At 45.2% G+C, this 19,121-nt stretch overlaps 5 protein-coding genes across 5 annotated transcripts; 2 read left to right on the top strand and 3 right to left on the bottom strand.

Annotated features, from left to right (window-relative positions):
* Positions 1-1,133: 1,133 nt before the first annotated feature.
* On the bottom strand, positions 1,134-1,474 carry Asppvi_005843 (uncharacterized protein; the record flags this gene model as incomplete). Its single annotated transcript, XM_043301755.1, has 2 exons — positions 1,134-1,411; positions 1,462-1,474. 2 exons carry the CDS (start codon positions 1,472-1,474, stop codon positions 1,134-1,136), a joined length of 291 nt encoding a protein of 96 aa, XP_043157690.1.
* Positions 1,475-2,006: 532 nt separating this feature from the next.
* On the top strand, positions 2,007-2,312 carry Asppvi_005842 (uncharacterized protein; the record flags this gene model as incomplete). The annotated part of the gene is made up of 1 exon (XM_043301754.1): positions 2,007-2,312. One exon carries the CDS (start codon positions 2,007-2,009, stop codon positions 2,310-2,312), a length of 306 nt encoding a protein of 101 aa, XP_043157689.1.
* Positions 2,313-2,609: 297 nt separating this feature from the next.
* Asppvi_005841 (uncharacterized protein) lies at positions 2,610-3,290 on the bottom strand (the record flags this gene model as incomplete). The annotated part of the gene is made up of 4 exons (XM_043301753.1): positions 2,610-2,732; positions 2,790-2,877; positions 2,935-3,029; positions 3,090-3,290. The coding sequence occupies 4 exons, from the start codon at positions 3,288-3,290 to the stop codon at positions 2,610-2,612; spliced, it is 507 nt and encodes a 168-aa protein (XP_043157688.1).
* A 2,351-nt stretch (positions 3,291-5,641) lies between these two features.
* On the bottom strand, positions 5,642-5,989 carry Asppvi_005840 (uncharacterized protein; the record flags this gene model as incomplete). Its single annotated transcript, XM_043301752.1, has 1 exon — positions 5,642-5,989. One exon carries the CDS (start codon positions 5,987-5,989, stop codon positions 5,642-5,644), a length of 348 nt encoding a protein of 115 aa, XP_043157687.1.
* Positions 5,990-8,855: 2,866 nt separating this feature from the next.
* Asppvi_005839 (FAD-binding oxidoreductase) lies at positions 8,856-10,547 on the top strand (the record flags this gene model as incomplete). Its single annotated transcript, XM_043301751.1, has 1 exon — positions 8,856-10,547. One exon carries the CDS (start codon positions 8,856-8,858, stop codon positions 10,545-10,547), a length of 1,692 nt encoding a protein of 563 aa, XP_043157686.1.
* Positions 10,548-19,121: the final 8,574 nt, after the last annotated feature.

Raw genomic sequence — 19,121 nt, 5'->3', positions numbered from 1 at the left:
TGCACCGGCTTCACCAAGAGCAATCTGAATTTTCTGGCAGTCAACAGACTTGCGCTTCGCAAAATCGGAATGAATGACTGCGCTGGAGGCAAGGATACAGGTAGAAAGGAGAGAGAGAGAGATGACACTGGAGATATGCATGTTGATGGCTTGAAGTGCTGAGCTTTGACAACATGAATTCAGGGTGACGGATGTTCTATTTATGCTTTTCAAGTGCGTACTATATCTCAATTTAGACATTCAAGTTCATAATATGCTATTCTTCGTCATCGCTGGTGGGGTGAGAGCGAGGTGTCAAACGCTCCAAGTCCCTCCAGTATCAGTAACGCAGAACAACAGATCTAGTCACTGCATACAGCGCCTTCCAGGTTCGGCTTTACATTGTTTACACTCTTCAACTGTTTCTCAAAGCCGCTTCCGCAGTCTAACTTATACTAGCCTTATATTGACGTAATTTTTATAAAGTATTAGGCGTACAATTAGAGTCGCTTTTGTGAACTTGCTGAAGTTTCTAGAAGGGCAGCTGCAAACCAGACAGACTTTGAGTGTCATTGTCATAAAACTGTAAAAGAAGAATGACAGGCTTATGCCATAGAGAGCTGAACCTGGCAGGTAAGGCTGCTCCTGATTTCTATGGCTTCTGATATCTACTTATTACTCTCAATTGTTGACTGGCTTCTACGTGAGTCTAGGTAGGCAAATCAAGCTAGCCCTCCTGAAGGCTCGTAAAACCTTTTCAAAGATAATCCGGTACGATGGCTGAAGAGTAGACAATTTAGTGGAGTGCCTGACATAGTATCGTTATGCGGTCGATGAAGCTGGTTTCGCCAAGATGTTGCTCCACATGCTATTGTATTAGAGGGACAGTGTATAAATGTGTTACGCCTCGCAATCGCTGATCCTATTGTATCAGTGAACTACACTCCCTGTAATGGTGCCATGACTGGGGCGGTCATTTTGCTATTTTGAGGACACGTAGCATACTGGTCGCCTTTATCTTGCGTCTACGTAACTTATTTACAAGAGACCTCAAAGTCTTATGGCAGTCACTTTGTTAAATATTCAACTGAAACTAGGCCGTCGCTTCAGGTTGGTGTGAAGATCTAAGATCTGTCAAAGTTCAAACCGTTGTTCTAGCCGAAAAGGCTGCCACCGCTACGACGTGGTGCTGGTAGCGGTTGCTTGTGGCGATACTTCTTTAACTGTGTGTCTGTGATGCCTGGCCCATCTATGTCCCCCTTATTCTTGAAGACAAAAATCGCGCCCCCTCCATCTGTGTACTCGCAGGTCCAACCATCTCTTAAACGCCAATCTTCGTCGAACAAGGCAGCGTCCAGGCTTGACCGCCTCGTATCCGGGGGCAAAAACGATTCCAGCTTAAATCGAGCATGGCGCTCCCGGTTAGGCCAAGCTGGAACTTCAGTAAGTATTTGAGATCAAAAGGATCATGTTCTTACCCACCTGGAAATCCCATGCTGACAGCTGGTGAAAGCACAGCTATTGAAAGCAGATGTTGGGTTACGGACCAGCTGGTCCGGCTGTTCAGAGTTTAAATAGAAAAATAAGCCCTGGTGTGCTCCGACTCTCGAATTTTTATGGTCAGATGTAACATAAAAAGCCACACAGAAGGATAGCTCCTGTTGTTACCCAGGACATCAAATTATGAAGACCTCATACGAACGCCAAGTCATCCATATCTGCAAGAAGTCACGAATTTAATAGAGCACCTCCCCTTTTGCAGAATATTTAACGTCCGTCATCATGGCAGGGAAGCGAATTTGAGCGTTGTCAACATACGCAATGTTTGGGAGACCCATTGAGCTCATATAAAGGTGGCTCCGCCTTTGGTCAACCAACAAAATATAAAGAAAATAAGCTCAGCTACTCAAGTTCCAGTATGGTAAGACAAGAAAGAGCTAAAATGGCCTTCAACTGTAAGCTTACTTCACCGCAAAACTCCCAACCTTTCGAGCGACAAATTACTCAGGGAGAACACAGGGCTCAGAATGGCCTTCAGTAAGCTCAGAATTTTGAGAACCAAAAAGCCAGCAGCAGAAGTCCAACTTGGAGAAAGGCCAGCCGCCGTGTGTACGCAAAAGCCAGGCGCAGAAGTTACAGTTGGAGCAAGAATGGCCGCACTGAGTACACAAACGCCAGCTGATCATGACGATGACAATGATCAATTTTACGATTGTGACCCTTACGATGAGGACGGCGACTACAAAATGAAAGACTTACCACAAGTTGAAATGCAAAAGGAAGACCTTGAGAGGGCAATGAAGAAGACAGCGGCAACAACTACAAAGCGTTAAGCTCCAGAGTCAATCAAACGCATATATAGAGATGCAAACCTTTCTTTACGTGTACAGTGAGGTGTCATCATGCTACTTTTGTTCGGACTAGAGGATTTATTTGATAACCAACTATGCTGCGAAGATGCCTCTTGCATTCACAAAACGGTAGGGGGAAAACCTACTGCAGTAGGAAAAAACCCATACCAGAGGCATAACTAACAGCCTTCTGCCTGGACCAAGCCCACGAATAGCAACGAACATGAACATAAGAATATATAGCATGGGCTCTCCATGCTATCTGATTTGTCGAGTCCTCTATTCAACCTTGCTGAGATAGACGAATCCACGAGTAGGCTGATGAATGGATGTTACAAACCTATCGAGTAAAATGGCAGCAATAGCAGGTCCGCCGTCATTGGGAAAGATCTCGATATAGACCTTAGGTGATTGTTAGAATACATGTGGAATGGATCTTTTTGACCAGAAGCGGCCTACCTTTGACTCCAGGGCGGTAAGGGAAATTCGGGCATCCTCACGTCCAACATGCTGAAGAGCACTGGCGTCGTTGTACAGAACCCAACCCCTACAGTCGAACAGTTAACGAAAGGCACTATACTGCTAGGGGATTGGTCAAGAATACATTACATTGACCTGGGGTAGGGTAGGGAAGAAAAAGCCATAAAAATCCCCTTTGAACTGCATACCCCAGTCTGTAACCTGAGCAAAGAAAGATACCTTGGCAGATGTTATGGTAAGACTTCCCTGAGTTATTGGGATTCTGCATTCCCATCTAACTCTCGGTGACCAGATATCCTTAAGATTAGCCTTGAGGACTTCGAGTCCGCCAGGCTTTTCGGACTCCGATTGGTAAGCCGCTTTAATTTCATCTTCCGTAAAAAGGCTTCCATCGGGGCCCAGACTCTTGCAGAAGAGTTGGTAGGTCTCTTCATCAGCTGTTCTTGGCTGACGGGAACCAGATGCAGTCAAAGCGGCCATTTTTGCGGGATGAAGGCTTTCAAAACAAGATGGCTGTATAGATGAAGGTTTTTGAGGTCACAGTTTCAGTTCAATGACCTGGTGGAAAAAATTACAGTCTGGGAGTTGAAAGGTTAGAAAGCATGAAGAGATTCATGCTGCCTTTATGCTTTGCTAACATGTTAATTGTGACCGGTAGATCCCTTTAGGTGTCGCCATAACATAAAGCAGGTGTGCTTAAATGTTGGCCATACATGACGTTCGATTTATCTCACGACTTATTCTAGAATATGATCGATTCCTCTCAACCTCCGTTCCCGGAAATCTAAGCTGGGTGTAGATACGTTGCACTCGCACGCGGTATGAATGGGTGATTACAAGTGGGGACAAATGCCAACTTTGAGTTTACAAATACCCACAGTCTAATGTTCGCGTCGTAGAAGGGAGATATGTATGGTCACCTTCAGAATCACTTCGGTAATTATAATCATCACTATGACGGAAGACCATTTCTTCTGTTGAGCTCAATGATATATGCTGCAAGTGTAACTAGATTTGAGTCTATGATTATTTTGTGTTACCGGATAAGGTTCGGCAGCGGGAGGGCCGGCCGCTAGGCGCGCGAGTTGGTCCGCTGTGGACACCACTTCCCCATGGTTAGGCGACCTACCTTAGTTCAACATCTCTCAGCCAACAGTTCCCTATCGAGTTCTTCTCTAGCGAACCTACTTGCAGGTATGCAGGCCGTATCTACGCCAACGGCAAGACAGTCCCCAATGATGACTCCTTCCGCCTTGAGCATGGATGTACCATGGTTGACAGCCCCTAAAGCTAAGAAGAACAGTGTGGTTCTCGCCATCAAGAACACCGAGATCCGACCATTACTTTAAGGCTAACAGTCTGCAGGCGGCTTGTCGAATCCATCCTACACAAAATTCGCTACCGTTCCCGTGTATTGCCATCGCTACCTCCACGCCCGGCTGCAAAAAGACAATGTAGTCTCTCCGGCCAACAGGAGAGGCAACTGCGCTTATGAAGCCCCTACCAGTTCCCTTCAATGCTGTTGCTCGGTCGTCGCCCTACCTCTCGCCCTGCAACCTGACCTTAAGAGGAAATTTGGCCGCATACTATACCCAATTGTTAGAATGTTCAATACAGTACAATGTTCAGAAATTGCTAGTCATGTATGCGACTCTAAAACATTATCAGAGCTCAATTCTTCTCAGTGACCATCTAGGTGATCCATATTCCCTAGGCTATGGTGGATATGTCGTTTTCGTCGCTTAGTATTCATGACGCAAGTCGTCGCATAGTAGATCACTTGCGCCAGTTGATACCACAGAGGGTAGACCACTCTTCTTGATCAGGCGGATATAAAGGCAAACGGATAACGAAAAGGGCAACCAGACCGAACCACCTGAAGAGGGTTAGCGGTAAACTATCAATATCGTATCATTCGTATGTGCCGTATGCACGTGACCTGGAAAGTCTTGCAGAAGCAAACAAATCTACAACAGCTAGGTGCAAGGGAATAGCGCAGCTTACAAAGATTTTTAGACCAACTTAAAATACTTTCAGGAGAGACGTTTAATGGACGAGTGCTTGTTTTAAATAAATATTCCATCTGACTCTAAGCATGTGTATGTCGGTGTATCAAAGAACACGTTGTGCCTTTAACCCAAGTTCTAAACCACCGGTGTGACTGCAGTTCAGTAAAACAATACACTTAATAACAAAAACAACAAGAAGAGGTCCTTACATTGATGTAGGGTGGAAAGTGGTCTTTGTATGGTATCAAGAGGTGCTCTTAGGCTTTTGTTATTGGGATATAGTCTAGAACCGAAGAAGATCATGGCTTGAAACTGGAATGACAGTCGAAAGATGATTTTACAGGACGAACCAGCCGTGTTTATTAATGACGTGTCCGTAGACTTCGCCATCACCCGCAAACGGATCGGAGTTGCCAACCTGGTACCCTAACGGGACCCTCAAACCACATGGGTAGTCCGCGGTGATAAAGAGAACTTCCAAACCCAAACAGCCTGGAAGATTTATTTCAAAGTCCAATGCGTGTACTTTTATGTCTAGTATACTCAATATGTTGTCGGCTTCAATGAGGACTTGCATTCTCATTTTCTAGACTTTTTTATTAGAGCTTGAAGAGAATAATAGCTAGCTATACGCTTGCAACTGGGCATAGATATAGGCCCATAAAATAGACCATATAATCTGACCAGCAACAGTCATCTAGGTCAGGAATAATTTATCATCCTGCTCAGCCTCCTCAGCTATCTTCATCCACCTATCCGCACTGTCTGCTTCGCATACTAGGCTCCCCATGGACAAGGGTCGCTAACTATTTATCAAACTTGTTAATCAAGGCCCCCTTCGATCCAGGTTCCCAGACCGGTGACGTCGGTTCTCTCAGAGATGGAATCCTTGAGAGAACCAATGATCTCAAACTGCGCTCCTTCCTGGTTTGTAAACGAGAGTCTTAAATCATCAGCGCCGATGTATGATGGCGACCCTTCCGTGTCAATGACGTAGGCGCCAACAAGGTCATGGACATTGTCATATTTGAACCAAATGTTGTCCGACTCCCATTTTTCAACGTTTTGGTCGAAGTTACCGCGAAACTCAACACTTCTCTCGGGCTCGAGGAGTTTCAAGTGGCAATCAAAGTTGTTGCCCGCACCGGACATTTCACCTGTCCCCGACATCTGGCTAGAAAGTCAGATCAAGTCCAAGAAAAGAAGAAAAGAAGAGAACAGTGATGTCTAGGGATGCCTTACTTTTGTACTGAGAATTGATGTTTCCTGGGATATTAGAGATAAAGAGGTGGATGGATTGTTTGTGTTCCGTTCACTTGTCTTGGTTGCTGTATTCCGAGATAAATGCTGTAATCTGCCCATGTATTTATAGAGGAACCCATGCCTATGGAACAGCGAGTATGAGTACGTGGCGGTGGTTCCAATAAACAGTATGAAGTTGGCATACTCATCAATGATGTCAATGTATGAAATCCATTCTACTGGGAAGCACTTGTATGAATTAATTATATCGTAGAACTGTTCTAGATCTGATTCTCATACGATGTACTGATTGCTGTTTGCTGTTTGCGTAAGGATGTAAGGATTTAGCATTCATACGTATTCGTCAATCATCTGTACAGGTGGGCAGCTATCCATATCTGTTTCTAGTACACTATTCTCCATGAACAGACTGTCTGCAAGAACTTCCTCCTCACTTGCTTAGAAAGAGGAATTTTAGCAACCTACGAGCCGGAAAATCATATTGACGTAATTTTCAACAGGATAATGCGGAATCCATGTACCGGGAAAAGCACAATTGTGGTTTGAATCAAAGGGAATAAGGGTCCAGAATGCGCCGTGACATTCGCCCATTGTAAAAGGACCTGCTTGAAAAGAACCTTTTTGTGCTCTATCCAGAGTTCTTTCTAGGAAAGGGGTCAGAAATTTGCTCGAGGCGCTTTAGCATATATATTACATCTTCCTGGTGGCCCACCCCAGATCACCATAGACTATGCCGAACATAGGCACAGGTTATTGATAGAGCAGGCTATAATGATTAGGACATGGTTCACTGCCAGCCTGGGTGGTTACCATTCCCCTATACATGGATGCATGGCAATTTAGAACTAATATCATCAATCCGTTCAAATTAGAGCGCAATGCAACCTGGCTAATCATAGCTACTCTAACTATAATGGCAGGCCCACTCCGTCTCTTAGGCTGTTCTGCTCTCTGGGTCGCTTTTCCCTTCGCGTTGACTCGCTTGGTGTGATCCGTTCGGTCACTTCGAACATGAGCTGTTTGACCCCCGACGCGTTTGTTGGGGTGCGGCACCCCTTGCAGGTGGGACCACCATCAGGCTGCTTTTAGTTCCCATTCAGCTGTTCGACAGTCTAGGAAGTTAGCCTACTGATTAATTGCGGTATGAGTTTGGTGCGTACGTTCCAACCTCGGACCGACTCGACGGCATCTGCCAGCGGGCCCAGCCGCTACAGAACCTTACCTGGTAACACAAGACCATCATAGACTCAGCTATGTTACAAAATACAGTTTAAACCACCGAGTAAATAATCTATGACCATAGACAAATTTGACAGCCACTGTAATTAGCTTCTGAAGGTGACTATATCTGTCTTTTCTATGAGGCGTAGATTACGTAGTAGACGACGTGGATTACCTCGTCGTGCGGGTTACTGTGAGCATATCTAAGCGGATAATGACCTCCTGCGCCCAAGAATAAAGCCATTAGAAACAGAAATTTTCATAGTGATACCTTATCCTCTCCAGCTTGTACAGCTATCCGATCACATAAATTGCGGCTCCGAATAAGATACAAAATAGTCAACGAAATCCTGTACCCTATGACTAGTTATTCGGCCGAATGTTAGTCATCATATACACCGTCTTCACCGGTTGCATCTGAAACCCAAGCTGCTTTGGCTTCCAAAATATGGTAGCCTCGTCTTGTTAGATCATAGATAAAGATGGTTGCATGTATCATGCAGTGATTTAGGGATTCTAAAGACCATCTGGACCCATCTTACATCATACGGGGGTTTTCCGCAAGCGGAGAAGAGAAACCTGCCATATCAATTAATTTTCGAGACAAGATTACTCATTATTTTTAACGCATCGTAGAATTAGTCAATTCACAATTAATAGAAAATAAATTATATTCAGACGGAACCCTATGAGCTTGGGGCAACAGATCCAGCAAGTTAGTATCCCTTGCTACTTAGCCATATTTCATTATAAGTTAGTGTTTGTGGACACCGTAATTACAAGATTGTATCTCCAACCATTCCACAGCCACTACAGCGTTGCGGAGCTTGTAAACAAGGCACCGGAGTAGATTCCGTAGGTTGCACATTAAGCTGCCTATCAAGCTGCTAAACACAATTTTGGCCTTCGGGTACATTAATCAGGAAATTGTCACCTATTCTTGCATGCAGTGTTGCCTTTTTTCTGACGTTTTCGGGCGTTCTCTGAGTAGATTGCATCGCTATTCGCGCGGCTTTCTCAAGATACTAAATATGAGTAACAGGACTGCTAGAAAGCTGCTGTTTCTTATTAAGTCTGTTCTGCAGTCTTCGAAGCTTTTGATTAACTGACGACTACTCCGACGAGCCTGAAAAACAGAGGAAATCGAGCCTCCAACTAGTGGCGATGTAGGCGTACGTGGTTGGAAGGTAAGGTTCGAGAGAAGTCAGCTGAGATAGTTCTATCATACTATACACGGACACCGTAGTGGTGGATAGTGCGCCATCCATGGATCATTTGGAAATCTAGACGTTACATTGACATGATGATACAATGACAGTGGGATATGACGTGCATCTGAACTTTTCCTTGGGAAAGCATAACAGACTTTTTGCTACTTAGGGACCGTATGTAGGTATAAGTACGCGCACAAGCCCCTCGATGAGTGTTTTGATCTGAACCCAACTATCGATCTTCTCACCACCCAAGGCATTTGGAATACTTTAGCAATTGGCAGACTACGAGAGAGCGTGACTCAAATATTTTGTTTAACGAAACCTCGTTTACTTCCACAATGAGCCCATCCGAAGAATTTAAGCCGGAAAATGTCCGCGTATACAAACCTGGAGAACCGGAGTATGAACATTCCGTGGCAACCCCAAACTTGCTGTACCGCTTCACGCGACCACCTGGGGTTGTTAGGCCGAAAACTACCGACCAAATCAAGGCCATCCTCAACGAAGCATACGAAAAGGGCGTTTCCCTTACGATCAAAGACGGAGGCCATTGCTATGCGGGATTCTCCACCACTGAAAAAGGTGTTTTGGTGGACCTGATGAACATGAATCAGGTCGACCTTAAGCTTGATTCCAGCAACATACCGAAAACAGTTACCCTTGCAGGTGGCGCCAAATGGGGTCATGCATACAGAGAGTTAGTCAACGGCCGGCACGACAGATATATGATCAATGGTGGGCGCTGTCCCACGGTCGGCGTCAGCGGCTTCGTTTTAGGTGGGGGGCTTGGCCCTTTTGGAAGAAGTTTGGGGATGGGGTGCGACTCTATCAAGGCAATCACTATAGCTATAGGGCCGCGAGGAGACGGACCGGGCGCACGTGCGCAAACTTGGAAGGTCAGCCGGGATGACGCGGATGCTAACAAACGAGAGCTGTTCTGGGCACTTTGCGGTGCCGGAGGAGGAAATTTTGGGATCGTCACGGAGGTAGAAATGAATGTTCAATGTCTGAACAGCGAGAAAGTTACAGCAGGGAGGCTTACTTACCGGCCGAAGCAAGAGAATATGGGTGAATTTATGGACGCGATGTGTGAATTTTATACTGCTCAGTGGAGTAACGAAATGACCATCGACACCAGTTGGTTGTGCGATCTCAGCCAGACTGATAGCGAGCTTGCGGTCCGATTTATTAGCTATTACAATGGTAGCAAGTGCAAATTCGATAACGAGATCGACCAGACTTTGGTCATAGGAGCAGAGGTGGGAAACATGCTAAAACGGCGAACTTCCGCGGAGCATTCAACACGCTTCCTCCACGAAACACTCGTGTCCCAGTGGTCAGAGGAGACAATACAGTCCCTGCCTTCTAGCCGAAACTACAGCATTTACACTTCTTTCGTCTTTACCAACGGCAACACGGACCAAATGAAGAAGATCGTTTCCGTCATCCGCCACGAAATGAAGTCTTTTCGAGCCAAGTTCGCGGGTGAACGCGGGCTCCTGCAGGTTTCGTTCATTCATTCCGGGGGAGTTGCCGCCGACAAAGCATCCGGTTATACAGCATACCCCTGGCGAGATGGTATTTATCATACATATATCATGTTGGTATGGGAGGAGAAGTGGTTAAGAGACGACATGGAAAATTTTTTGGACAAGTTCAAAAAGAGATTAAGGCCATATTCGATCGACCGGAAGGCCGCATTCATCAATTTCCCCGACAACAGACTCAAAGACGGGTATTTGGAAGCATACTATGGCGAGAACGTTAAGAGGCTTCAGTCAGCTAAGGCCAACTGGGACCCGAAAAATTTCTGGAATTGGGAGCAGGGCATTTCGCCTTCGCAAGATCAAAGCTCGTCGTCTGTTGCCGTATCTGCGGGGAAGAAGGATGCGTCAGAAGACACAAAAGAAGACAGGCAGTGGAATCTCGTTTCGTGTCCTCAAGCGATTGACTTCGAAGGTGCCATTTCCCTTCCGCTAGGGAAGGTCCTTGGAGGGGGAATACATTCATTGTCTGATCTGGGCTTTTAAGAGCATAATGTGCAAATGAACGCTACTCTGGCAATAAGCTCCCATAGTGGCTATAAGCCACTCTTTGTGGTGCAATTGTTCTACATCTCCCATATGATGACTCTATATAATAATAATTATCTTGCAGTTTGGTGCGCCGTCCAATTGTTGCACATTTCCTTTCGCCTTTTTAACGGGTAGTTGCTTGCGGTATTCTGGTAAATGAAAATCTAGGAGAGATGAGTCCTGGTTCCGAGAGCTACTTTAATAGTTTGACCAATTTCAGAGGATTATTGCCATACCAGAATCGTGCTCTAAGCTGTAGTTGACAGTTCGTAATTTCCGATTTTGTCGCTCTGTATTGGCGGAGGTTTACGGCTATCGTTTGCCACGACAGAGATGCAGGGCTTTAGATTTCATTGAAATATGGCAAAATGCTTAGCCAGTTGTAATGTACGGATCCATTTTATGTACTTGCCTGCATGTTATCCTGATACTTAATTCAGACCTAAGTTACTTTCCCACTTGGTTTACGGTAGTATCCCGTTTCCGCGTCTTCCTCTTTTGAAGCTGTTCTGGTTCTTTTTCTATAATTTTGGTCTATTCGCCTGGGGTGGACCAGTGGCTCAGATAGCACTGATCAAAGAGCGATTAGTGATTCAGGATAAGTGGATCACTCTTGCTCGATTCCAGCGAGTCTTCTCGCTCTATCAGATATTGCTAGGCCCAGAGGCAGCAGAACTCTGCATGTTCTTTGGCTGTCTATCGGCTGATCGTGTGGGTGGGATAGTTGCTGGACTTGCATTCATCTTACCTGGCTTTATTCTGATGCTCCTTGCTTCATATTTGTATTCGCTGGCTGGCCTGGAAAATATTTACTTCAACGCTTCATTCAGGGCGGTCCAGCCCACTAGCAGGGACATTCAAGCCAAAGCTTCCTGCCCAGGGACGGAAATCTAGTGACTTTCATCCCTGTCCTTAGTACAGCCGTCCGCAATCCTGGCCGGACTATGGGCCGCGGTCCGTGAGCCCGCCTAGCCTGCGGACAGCCAACTGGCGTCCCGAGCGGTTCGCTGTCCACGCGGGCTACGGATCTGAAGCTTATGGTCCATAATGGACATAGAACCCACGACAATGGTCTAAAACACTCTAATTGCTCTACACTCAAAGTTCAATATCCCGTGCAATAGAAGATGTTCTAGAACGAGCCCATCCCGATGAGTTGTTTCACGTAATTGGATACATCTTATCTGGCATTCTCTCTCGATGGGATCCTCACGTGCCTGATTTCGTCACAAGAGGATTCTCTCAAGAAGGCTTTCCTTTTGTTGGATGCCTTCTGGGCCAAGCTTCCCGTCTCAGAACCCATCATATTGAACCATAACCATGAATAATTTTTCATGAATAACTTTATGTAGCATACCACATAGCAAGGTCCAGATATTCCATAAATCAACATAAGAAATGCGTCTCCGGTGGTCAACTGCTCTGAGAGGTTTCGCTCACAGCGCTATAGCTCACATTTGTGAAAGCCTCTTAAGTTGAGCCATATATTCGTATATCATACCTAGAAAAGACCTCATGTTCTGTTGAATGACATAGAACGGTGGCGCTTGGTAGGGGACCTGGCTCGGATGTGCCTGGTCTAATACGAATAGGGCAGCCATTAATTCCAACAGCTAGTTCATAAAATTTTTAGCTCAATCCAAGGGGAAAGAGAGGATGCTTTTTGGAGAGTGGGGGCAGGGGAAAGCTCCCTGGAAAATACCAAGGTGATCAACCGGTTTCAGAGTTTGCGCGAAGTGATGATGAGCGCTCAAGTATTGAGCTGCTAGACATGTATTCGCCCCGCTCAATGCTCTGTATCGCCAGTAACATGCCTCGTCAGAGACCACTCAATTTCTTCGGGCCCACCCAAATGCAGGTTGATCACTTCGTTGGGGCATCTTTATTGAATATGATCACAGTGCCCTAGCCTCTATAACCAGGTCTCTCGGATGGCTCTGAAAGTGATGAATATATTGTGCCTCAACACCCATCCACCCCTCAAAAGAGTGTTCAACCATTTAAGTATGTATTGGTCTTCCTGTTCGAATGTATTTTCTTTGAAGAGCAGAAATAGTCGAACCAAAGGTTTCCACCCCTCATGTGACTCGGCCACAGCCGAGGCAAATTCCCGTGGAATTATTCATACAGCCGCTCCTATTGGCTCCCTTCAACTCATACTGTGCCAAAATTACTGCCAATTAGAATGCAAGAATCCCACTCATTTTCAGATTTGTGGATTTGACTATTGGCCTTTTTGGAAACCGGTACGGGCCGAAGGAAGGCATAACCTCCATGGTTGGGATAAACCTTGAAAGTAAAACCTTTGCGGAAGGTTTCTCTGCATATTTCGAGCTAATATAATCCTTGATTTATTTTTCTGTGCAAATGATCTACTAAATTCCAATCGAGGACGAGAATAAAAAATCCCTTTCAAGCATCGAGGTCCCAACTTTTCACAAATCAGTAGGTTGTTGTCCAAGCAAAAGACCTATGATGCCGATTATATATCTTGCGGCCAGTCCCACAAAGATCCAGAATCTTGTCGTGACACAGTGATTTAAGAGCATCTCCAGTCACCTTACCGTTTGCGGTGTCCCACATCAGAACCGCAAGCTGATTATCACCATATGCGTATGCCCGCGAGGCCAAAGATGGAGATTTCTGCATTTGTATATCACCGCTTCCTCAAACACGGCATACCAGAGAACGCAAATCATTGCTCGGCCGTCGCCAAGATCCCGAATTTCACGGATAAGAGCAATGCCATCATCGTCACTGTTGCGGATATAAATATAGATGATATCTCCCACCTCATATTGCACTCTGTGCACTACCGATTTAAGTTATTAAAGCTCTTCCCAAGGAGGGAGGCCGAACACAACGGGGCGGATTACATAGCATTTTCGGCCATTGTTGTGGATATCATAGTATTCAAAAGCTTGGGGTACTTCAGCTGGGTTCATGTTGTCGTCATCGCTGATGGGTCGCTTCGAACCAGGCACTTGAGCCGTCACTTCCATACGTAGGGAATGCGCACAGGATGGGCGACGCACGCAAGCATTCTGCGAGAGCTTAGTTTTAGAATGAAGATTGACCAATTTATCTGCCCTATCCCCAGGTAAGTTGCTATAAAAATTTGGACTTGCGATGCCGGTGTCCGCGTACCCATCGCTTTGATTTATCAGATCCATGGCTGCTTGTCCAGGGATGTCAGTCGGGCTGCTACTGGTCCGTATACTCGGCAGAAATGAAACCGTCCGTAGACCTGCACCTTACCACCATTTATTCTATACAGAGGCTGAATATCCTGCATTGATACATACTGGCATCCTGGGGAAGATCCTGTGAAGGTTTAAGCAACCCTTAGTTGCCAATCGGTTGGGCTTAATCAGCGAACTGGCATACCTGAGATGGTAGCTAGGGTATAGATTAGTAAATCATACATATAAATAATCACAATAAAACAATACTTACAGCTTTCGAGGTACTTGGTAAGCTCATCGTCCTTATTCTCCTGGTTTAATAGATCTAAGCCAACCATTTAGAAAAGATCAATATCTGTAGTCTGTATTGAAGATCTTTGAGTTCCTTCCCCATGTTGTCTCTTTGAGTAACTTTGTTTGTATGGCTCAAAGTAATCTGTAAAGCTTTGCTGATACTGAGTAAGCCATTCAGGACCCCAGTCCTTACTCCGAGAGAACTGAAGTTTATGCTGTGGTGTAAGCATTATACTAATAGCAAATAAATCTCCCTCAACCTGATCTGTTTTGCTGTAGTACTGGGAAAGCTTTGTCCGTGCTGCATGAAGAGCAGTAAGCATAACTTTTTTCCATGGTACATTTTTCCTTGCCAGCTGTTTGATTGATTTTTCAAGATGGTCGAAGAGCTTGTTGTAGATAGCAAAAATAAGATGAACTGTGACATCTGTAGTCTTTAAAAGTGCAGTTGTAAATTGGTGAAATGGCTGTGTGATCCATAGCAAGTAGTCAATCTGACGCCACTGTTCCTGGTCAAGCTTCAGATATGGATGGCCGTACTTGGAACAGAACTCATCAAGGAATGACTGTAGTCGCTTAGCCCGTTGGAGCATAAGAAAGGTTGAGTTCCAACGTGTCCGGACATCCTGAATTGGTATGACTGCTGGAGAATTTAGCTGGAGCTTGCAGAAAGCCTCACGGCGTTGTGGGCTAGCATTGATGAAAACTGCCAAACTTCGAAGCTAGATCCTCTGAGTAAGTCGACTAATTATCTTCAGAAAGAAACCATAAGATCCTAACTAACCTTGTTCAAAGTATCAATAATCTCCCGTTTATGATGTCTTGACCGAACTAATTGATCCTGAGACTCAGTCCACTGCACCTCAGTGGCATCATTGTTGGGATTTGCTTTCATCTGGCCAAGAAGCTGCTTCAAGCTTAACTAAATCACATGCGCAATGCATGGCACTCGGATAATGGCTGTATTATTTTGAAGGTCCAGTGATTGAATGGTTTCCTGAATACTTGCCATCAATGTACTATTATTTGACGCATTGTCGGTGGTAATAGCAAGTACTCAATCTGTTAAATTATATCTCTGTAATAGCTGCAGCAGAACAGAGCCCAGATTACTACCAGAGTGCGACCCATGGAGTGGTTCAAATCCAAGAAGCATCTCACGATAATTCCAGTCATCATCAATAAAGTAACCAGTGACGGCCACAAAAGCTTGTTGGAAGGGAGATGTCCAGCAGTCCAGTGCAATTGAGATTTTGCCATCTTTTGGTAGCTTATTAAGGACTTGTTGATGCCGCTCAAAAATAGTACTTTGTAACCAGTGCCGTGCTTTTTTTGCAGATGGAATCTCTAGCTGTTGTGGCGCACGTTGGGCCATTGAAATCAGATTATGAAATCCAGGATGTTCAAGAAGCTGAAATGGTAATCGTGACTCAGTAATAAATCGTAGAAGACTGGTCTCCCAGTCCTGTTGGCTGAATACTGTTGCTAGCTGGGGTTTTGATGCCTATTTACATCAGAAGATATTAGTTCATATCATATAATAGGTAGCAGGGCTTACCTCTCGCATGAAATCCTGAATATGATGATTCTTTGATCGTTTGTTGCAGGTATTGACATGTTTTTTCATTGTTGAAGTCCCATTTCCAAGCCCAGGGTGATCCAAGATACCTTTGCATTGTTTACACATTACCTTAGGTGTACCATCTTGAGCCTTAGCCACTTGACTAAAATGGTTCCAGACCTCAGATGAATGTCGTGAGTCCCACCGTAGCCGTCTGTTCTTGCCAAAATCTGTTTGTAGCCACCAGTTGACATAGTCGTTGTTCGTCATGCTGGAGTAAACCACGTAGCAATTGATGCGATCAGGGCGTACACACTCAAGGGAAGTAGGTATAGGATTTAAGGGTAAGGTTGGTCGGATAAAGTCAGAATCTACTACTGACTCTGCACCATAAGGAAAGCTCTGTTGACTGATAGACAGATCAGGTGTAATCTCATCGGATGGGAGGACAAGGCCACTATCAGTAATGTCTGCATCATAGAAAGATGATGTATATGTATTAGAAAACTGAGACATTAAGAAATTTAGACACAAGGTAAGAGGTTATAGTAACAGAAGCCAGCAAAGAAGGATAGAATAGTCAGACTTACATAAGATGCCAAGCATTACGACACGTGTACCACTCCTCTCATATCGAGCAAACCCCGTTATTCTCTGCTGTGGGAGCCGCAACCGTCATTTCAACTAGCTACGCGCCGCTAGCCCAGTAAGGCAAGATGTAATTTGGGAGGCTTGCATAGCGCCTCATCCTAAGTGGGCCAGACAGTTGATCGTTAGTTGATCACAATCGATGCACCACTGAAATTCTCTTCTCGGTCAGCTAAGTCCAGCTAGACCAGAAAAGGGGAAGGGGGCTTTCTGGGGCTTGCTTGGTGGTACTAATATTTCCAATCGGTTCATTTTAAATTTCATATTTCTATTTAAATAGAATTTACCACACCCAAGGGCTCTACTATCGTATCTGAATAGCATCGGAAGGTTGTAGTATCGGCCTTGAAGGCAGTCCACACTCAGTATGCATTTTTGCCTCAACACTAGCAAATATAGGCCGGCATTCTGGGTGGCTGAGGTTACTACCAAATACTACGTAAAGTTAATACTCGCTAACGCATATCTTGCTTCCGCAAACAACCAGCGCTGGTCATAGACAAGAACTAATGCATGATCAATGATTTGAATCTGCCGGTTGCGTGCACAGTGGCATAGATTTATGACGACTTGACAGGTGACAACGATTCGCAGCCTACAACATAATTATGAGGGTGGCATAACGGTCGTGATGCGTTGCCAATTAAGACAAGGGTCTAGGCCATATACTTTGACCTGCCTATTGATAAACCCATTCAGCAAAATTGTGCGAACACCGGTGTATTTCCGGGTAAATTAGGAATTTCGGTGGTAGTACAGGGAGTAAGCTAGAGAAAGTCCATGGCCAGTAACATTTGACGCCCAGGTATGCAGGGTCCCACCTTCCGGTCTTTAAATAAAATAAGCTAAAGAAGGAGGTCAGGTTAAAGGAGGTGTCAACCAGAATATGCCTGTCATTTCTACTATGCTAGAAATGGTCGTCTAGACACCTTTTTGGCGTAGTGGAAAAATGACTGACAGGAGGATAATAGCGTTTCCACCACCAAAACCACTTCTTTAAGGATACCATCTTAGGCATACGTAGTCACGAATGACAGTGGAAGGCGCCTACTTTGGCAACCGCGTTACGAGCAAGATACGTAATTCGCACTTCCCAAACATCATTAATGACGCATGGCTGGATAAGGAAACCAGAACACTACTCGTCGTACTACGAATGCGGCAAGGCTGTGCTATCAAGCGTGGGAGTAATTGGGAAAATATCGTATGGAATCAGTCTAGATCAACTGGAAAATTTGACGTGAGATCGTAATCGTGCCCTAAAGCTGTCTCATTCGCCGGAGGAAATATGGGGCCGAAGAACGAAGTACGGTTGCGATGACAACACACGATAGGGGCCTCTTATTCTTGCTTATATCATTGTATTCTTAGCTTCTTCTCTTCGTGCATTGCATGAGACAGAAGTACATTACTTGTTTTCCTTTTTTGCATCTCGAGACCATTCCTAGTCTCAATTCCGACCTTTAAGGAAAGCCTGAGAAGATCAGGACATCGGAGTGTGGGTGAAGGAACATTGAAGTGGGTGGAGTTGTCTAGATTACCACTCGGGTTCGAGTGACGTCCGCACTCTTCCGTCACCTGTGGACCCACTATGGGAGTCTGATAAGGCCAGAAGTTTAAATTAAATTTCCCTGTATAAATCTCACACCCTAATCCTAGGCTTCAAATTCGCCGTAAGGAAGTGTACTATTTTACTATGGTGATATTCTATATGGGCAGTTTTAGTTGTATGAATGCATATACCGAAGCGAGAGGTCAGCGCATGAATACATACTCGCGCGCCAGTATCACGCTGTTCTGTAATGCGACGAGGAGTTATAGTTTTAGAGTAATTTTGGAGGAGAGTAAGAGCTCCACGGGCACTCAGAAGCTTTATATAGCTGCAGAAGCTGGTTTGAACCCGTACCGACAAGCATTGCATTTCCATCAAGGTAGGTGCGAATTTTGTGTTATAAGCACGAAATCATCATGTCCTTCTCCCTGGTAAAGCTGAAAGCACCTTCCACTAGCTCAAGGACATCACTCAATCTGGAATATCAGATCCTGTGCCACGCAACTGACAGGGCCCACTTCAAACAGTTGTCGTGTCGCCTCACAACTCGAGATTGACTACCTCTGTGCTGTTGCTTTCTGAAGGCGTCAATCTGGAGGGTTGGAAAATGAACTGTCAAAAGGCCGCGGTCAATTCAATTCCAGCTTTTATCGGAATAGTTGGGATTTGTGGGGAAAGAAAACGTCAGTGTTCACTTACATAAAGATTTTCATAGGAGTGCCTCTTCGACCACTCGATCTTGGTAGTTGGGCATAAGGCTTCGCTGCCACAAAGTTGGGTACCTGGGCTTTGGTCCGTGATTTCCACAGTTTTTATCCCGCCCCAATACTGCCATCGACTCCGGGCCGAACCAGAATAAGTGGCGTTTGTGGTTGTGTATGAAAGGGTCCACCAGCTCTCATACCACTGGCAACCAAAGAACCCATCGTCAATTGACACGTCGCCCAAAACCCGGCATGTTATGCCTTGTTTCGAAACTTCCATCTTCCCAGGAGTGCCCGTCTTGTCCATGCATTGGTCCCCAGTACCGCCACTCTTCCAGTCTACTGTGAAAGGCACTACTGGCTCGACCTCCATGTTGACGCAAGCACGGACATAGGCACCTTTGATGAACGATGCAGAGGTTAGTTATGTCTGTCTCTGACCGTAGATAAGATGTAAAAAGCTACTCAACTTACCAAACGCTTCAGCCCTCGAGAGGGCAGACACAGCCAATAGACAACAGATTGTATTGATCTTCATGATTAATTGGAGAGAAGGTTGGCGGGGGAGGAGGAAACGTAGGATTG

Source organism: Aspergillus pseudoviridinutans, assembly GCF_018340605.1.
Source record: "Aspergillus pseudoviridinutans IFM 55266 DNA, scaffold_4, whole genome shotgun sequence".
Classification (NCBI taxonomy): Eukaryota; Fungi; Ascomycota; class Eurotiomycetes; order Eurotiales; family Aspergillaceae; genus Aspergillus; species Aspergillus pseudoviridinutans.
Note: the sequence above shows the minus strand (reverse complement) of the source record. Positions and strands in the feature narration are given on the sequence as shown.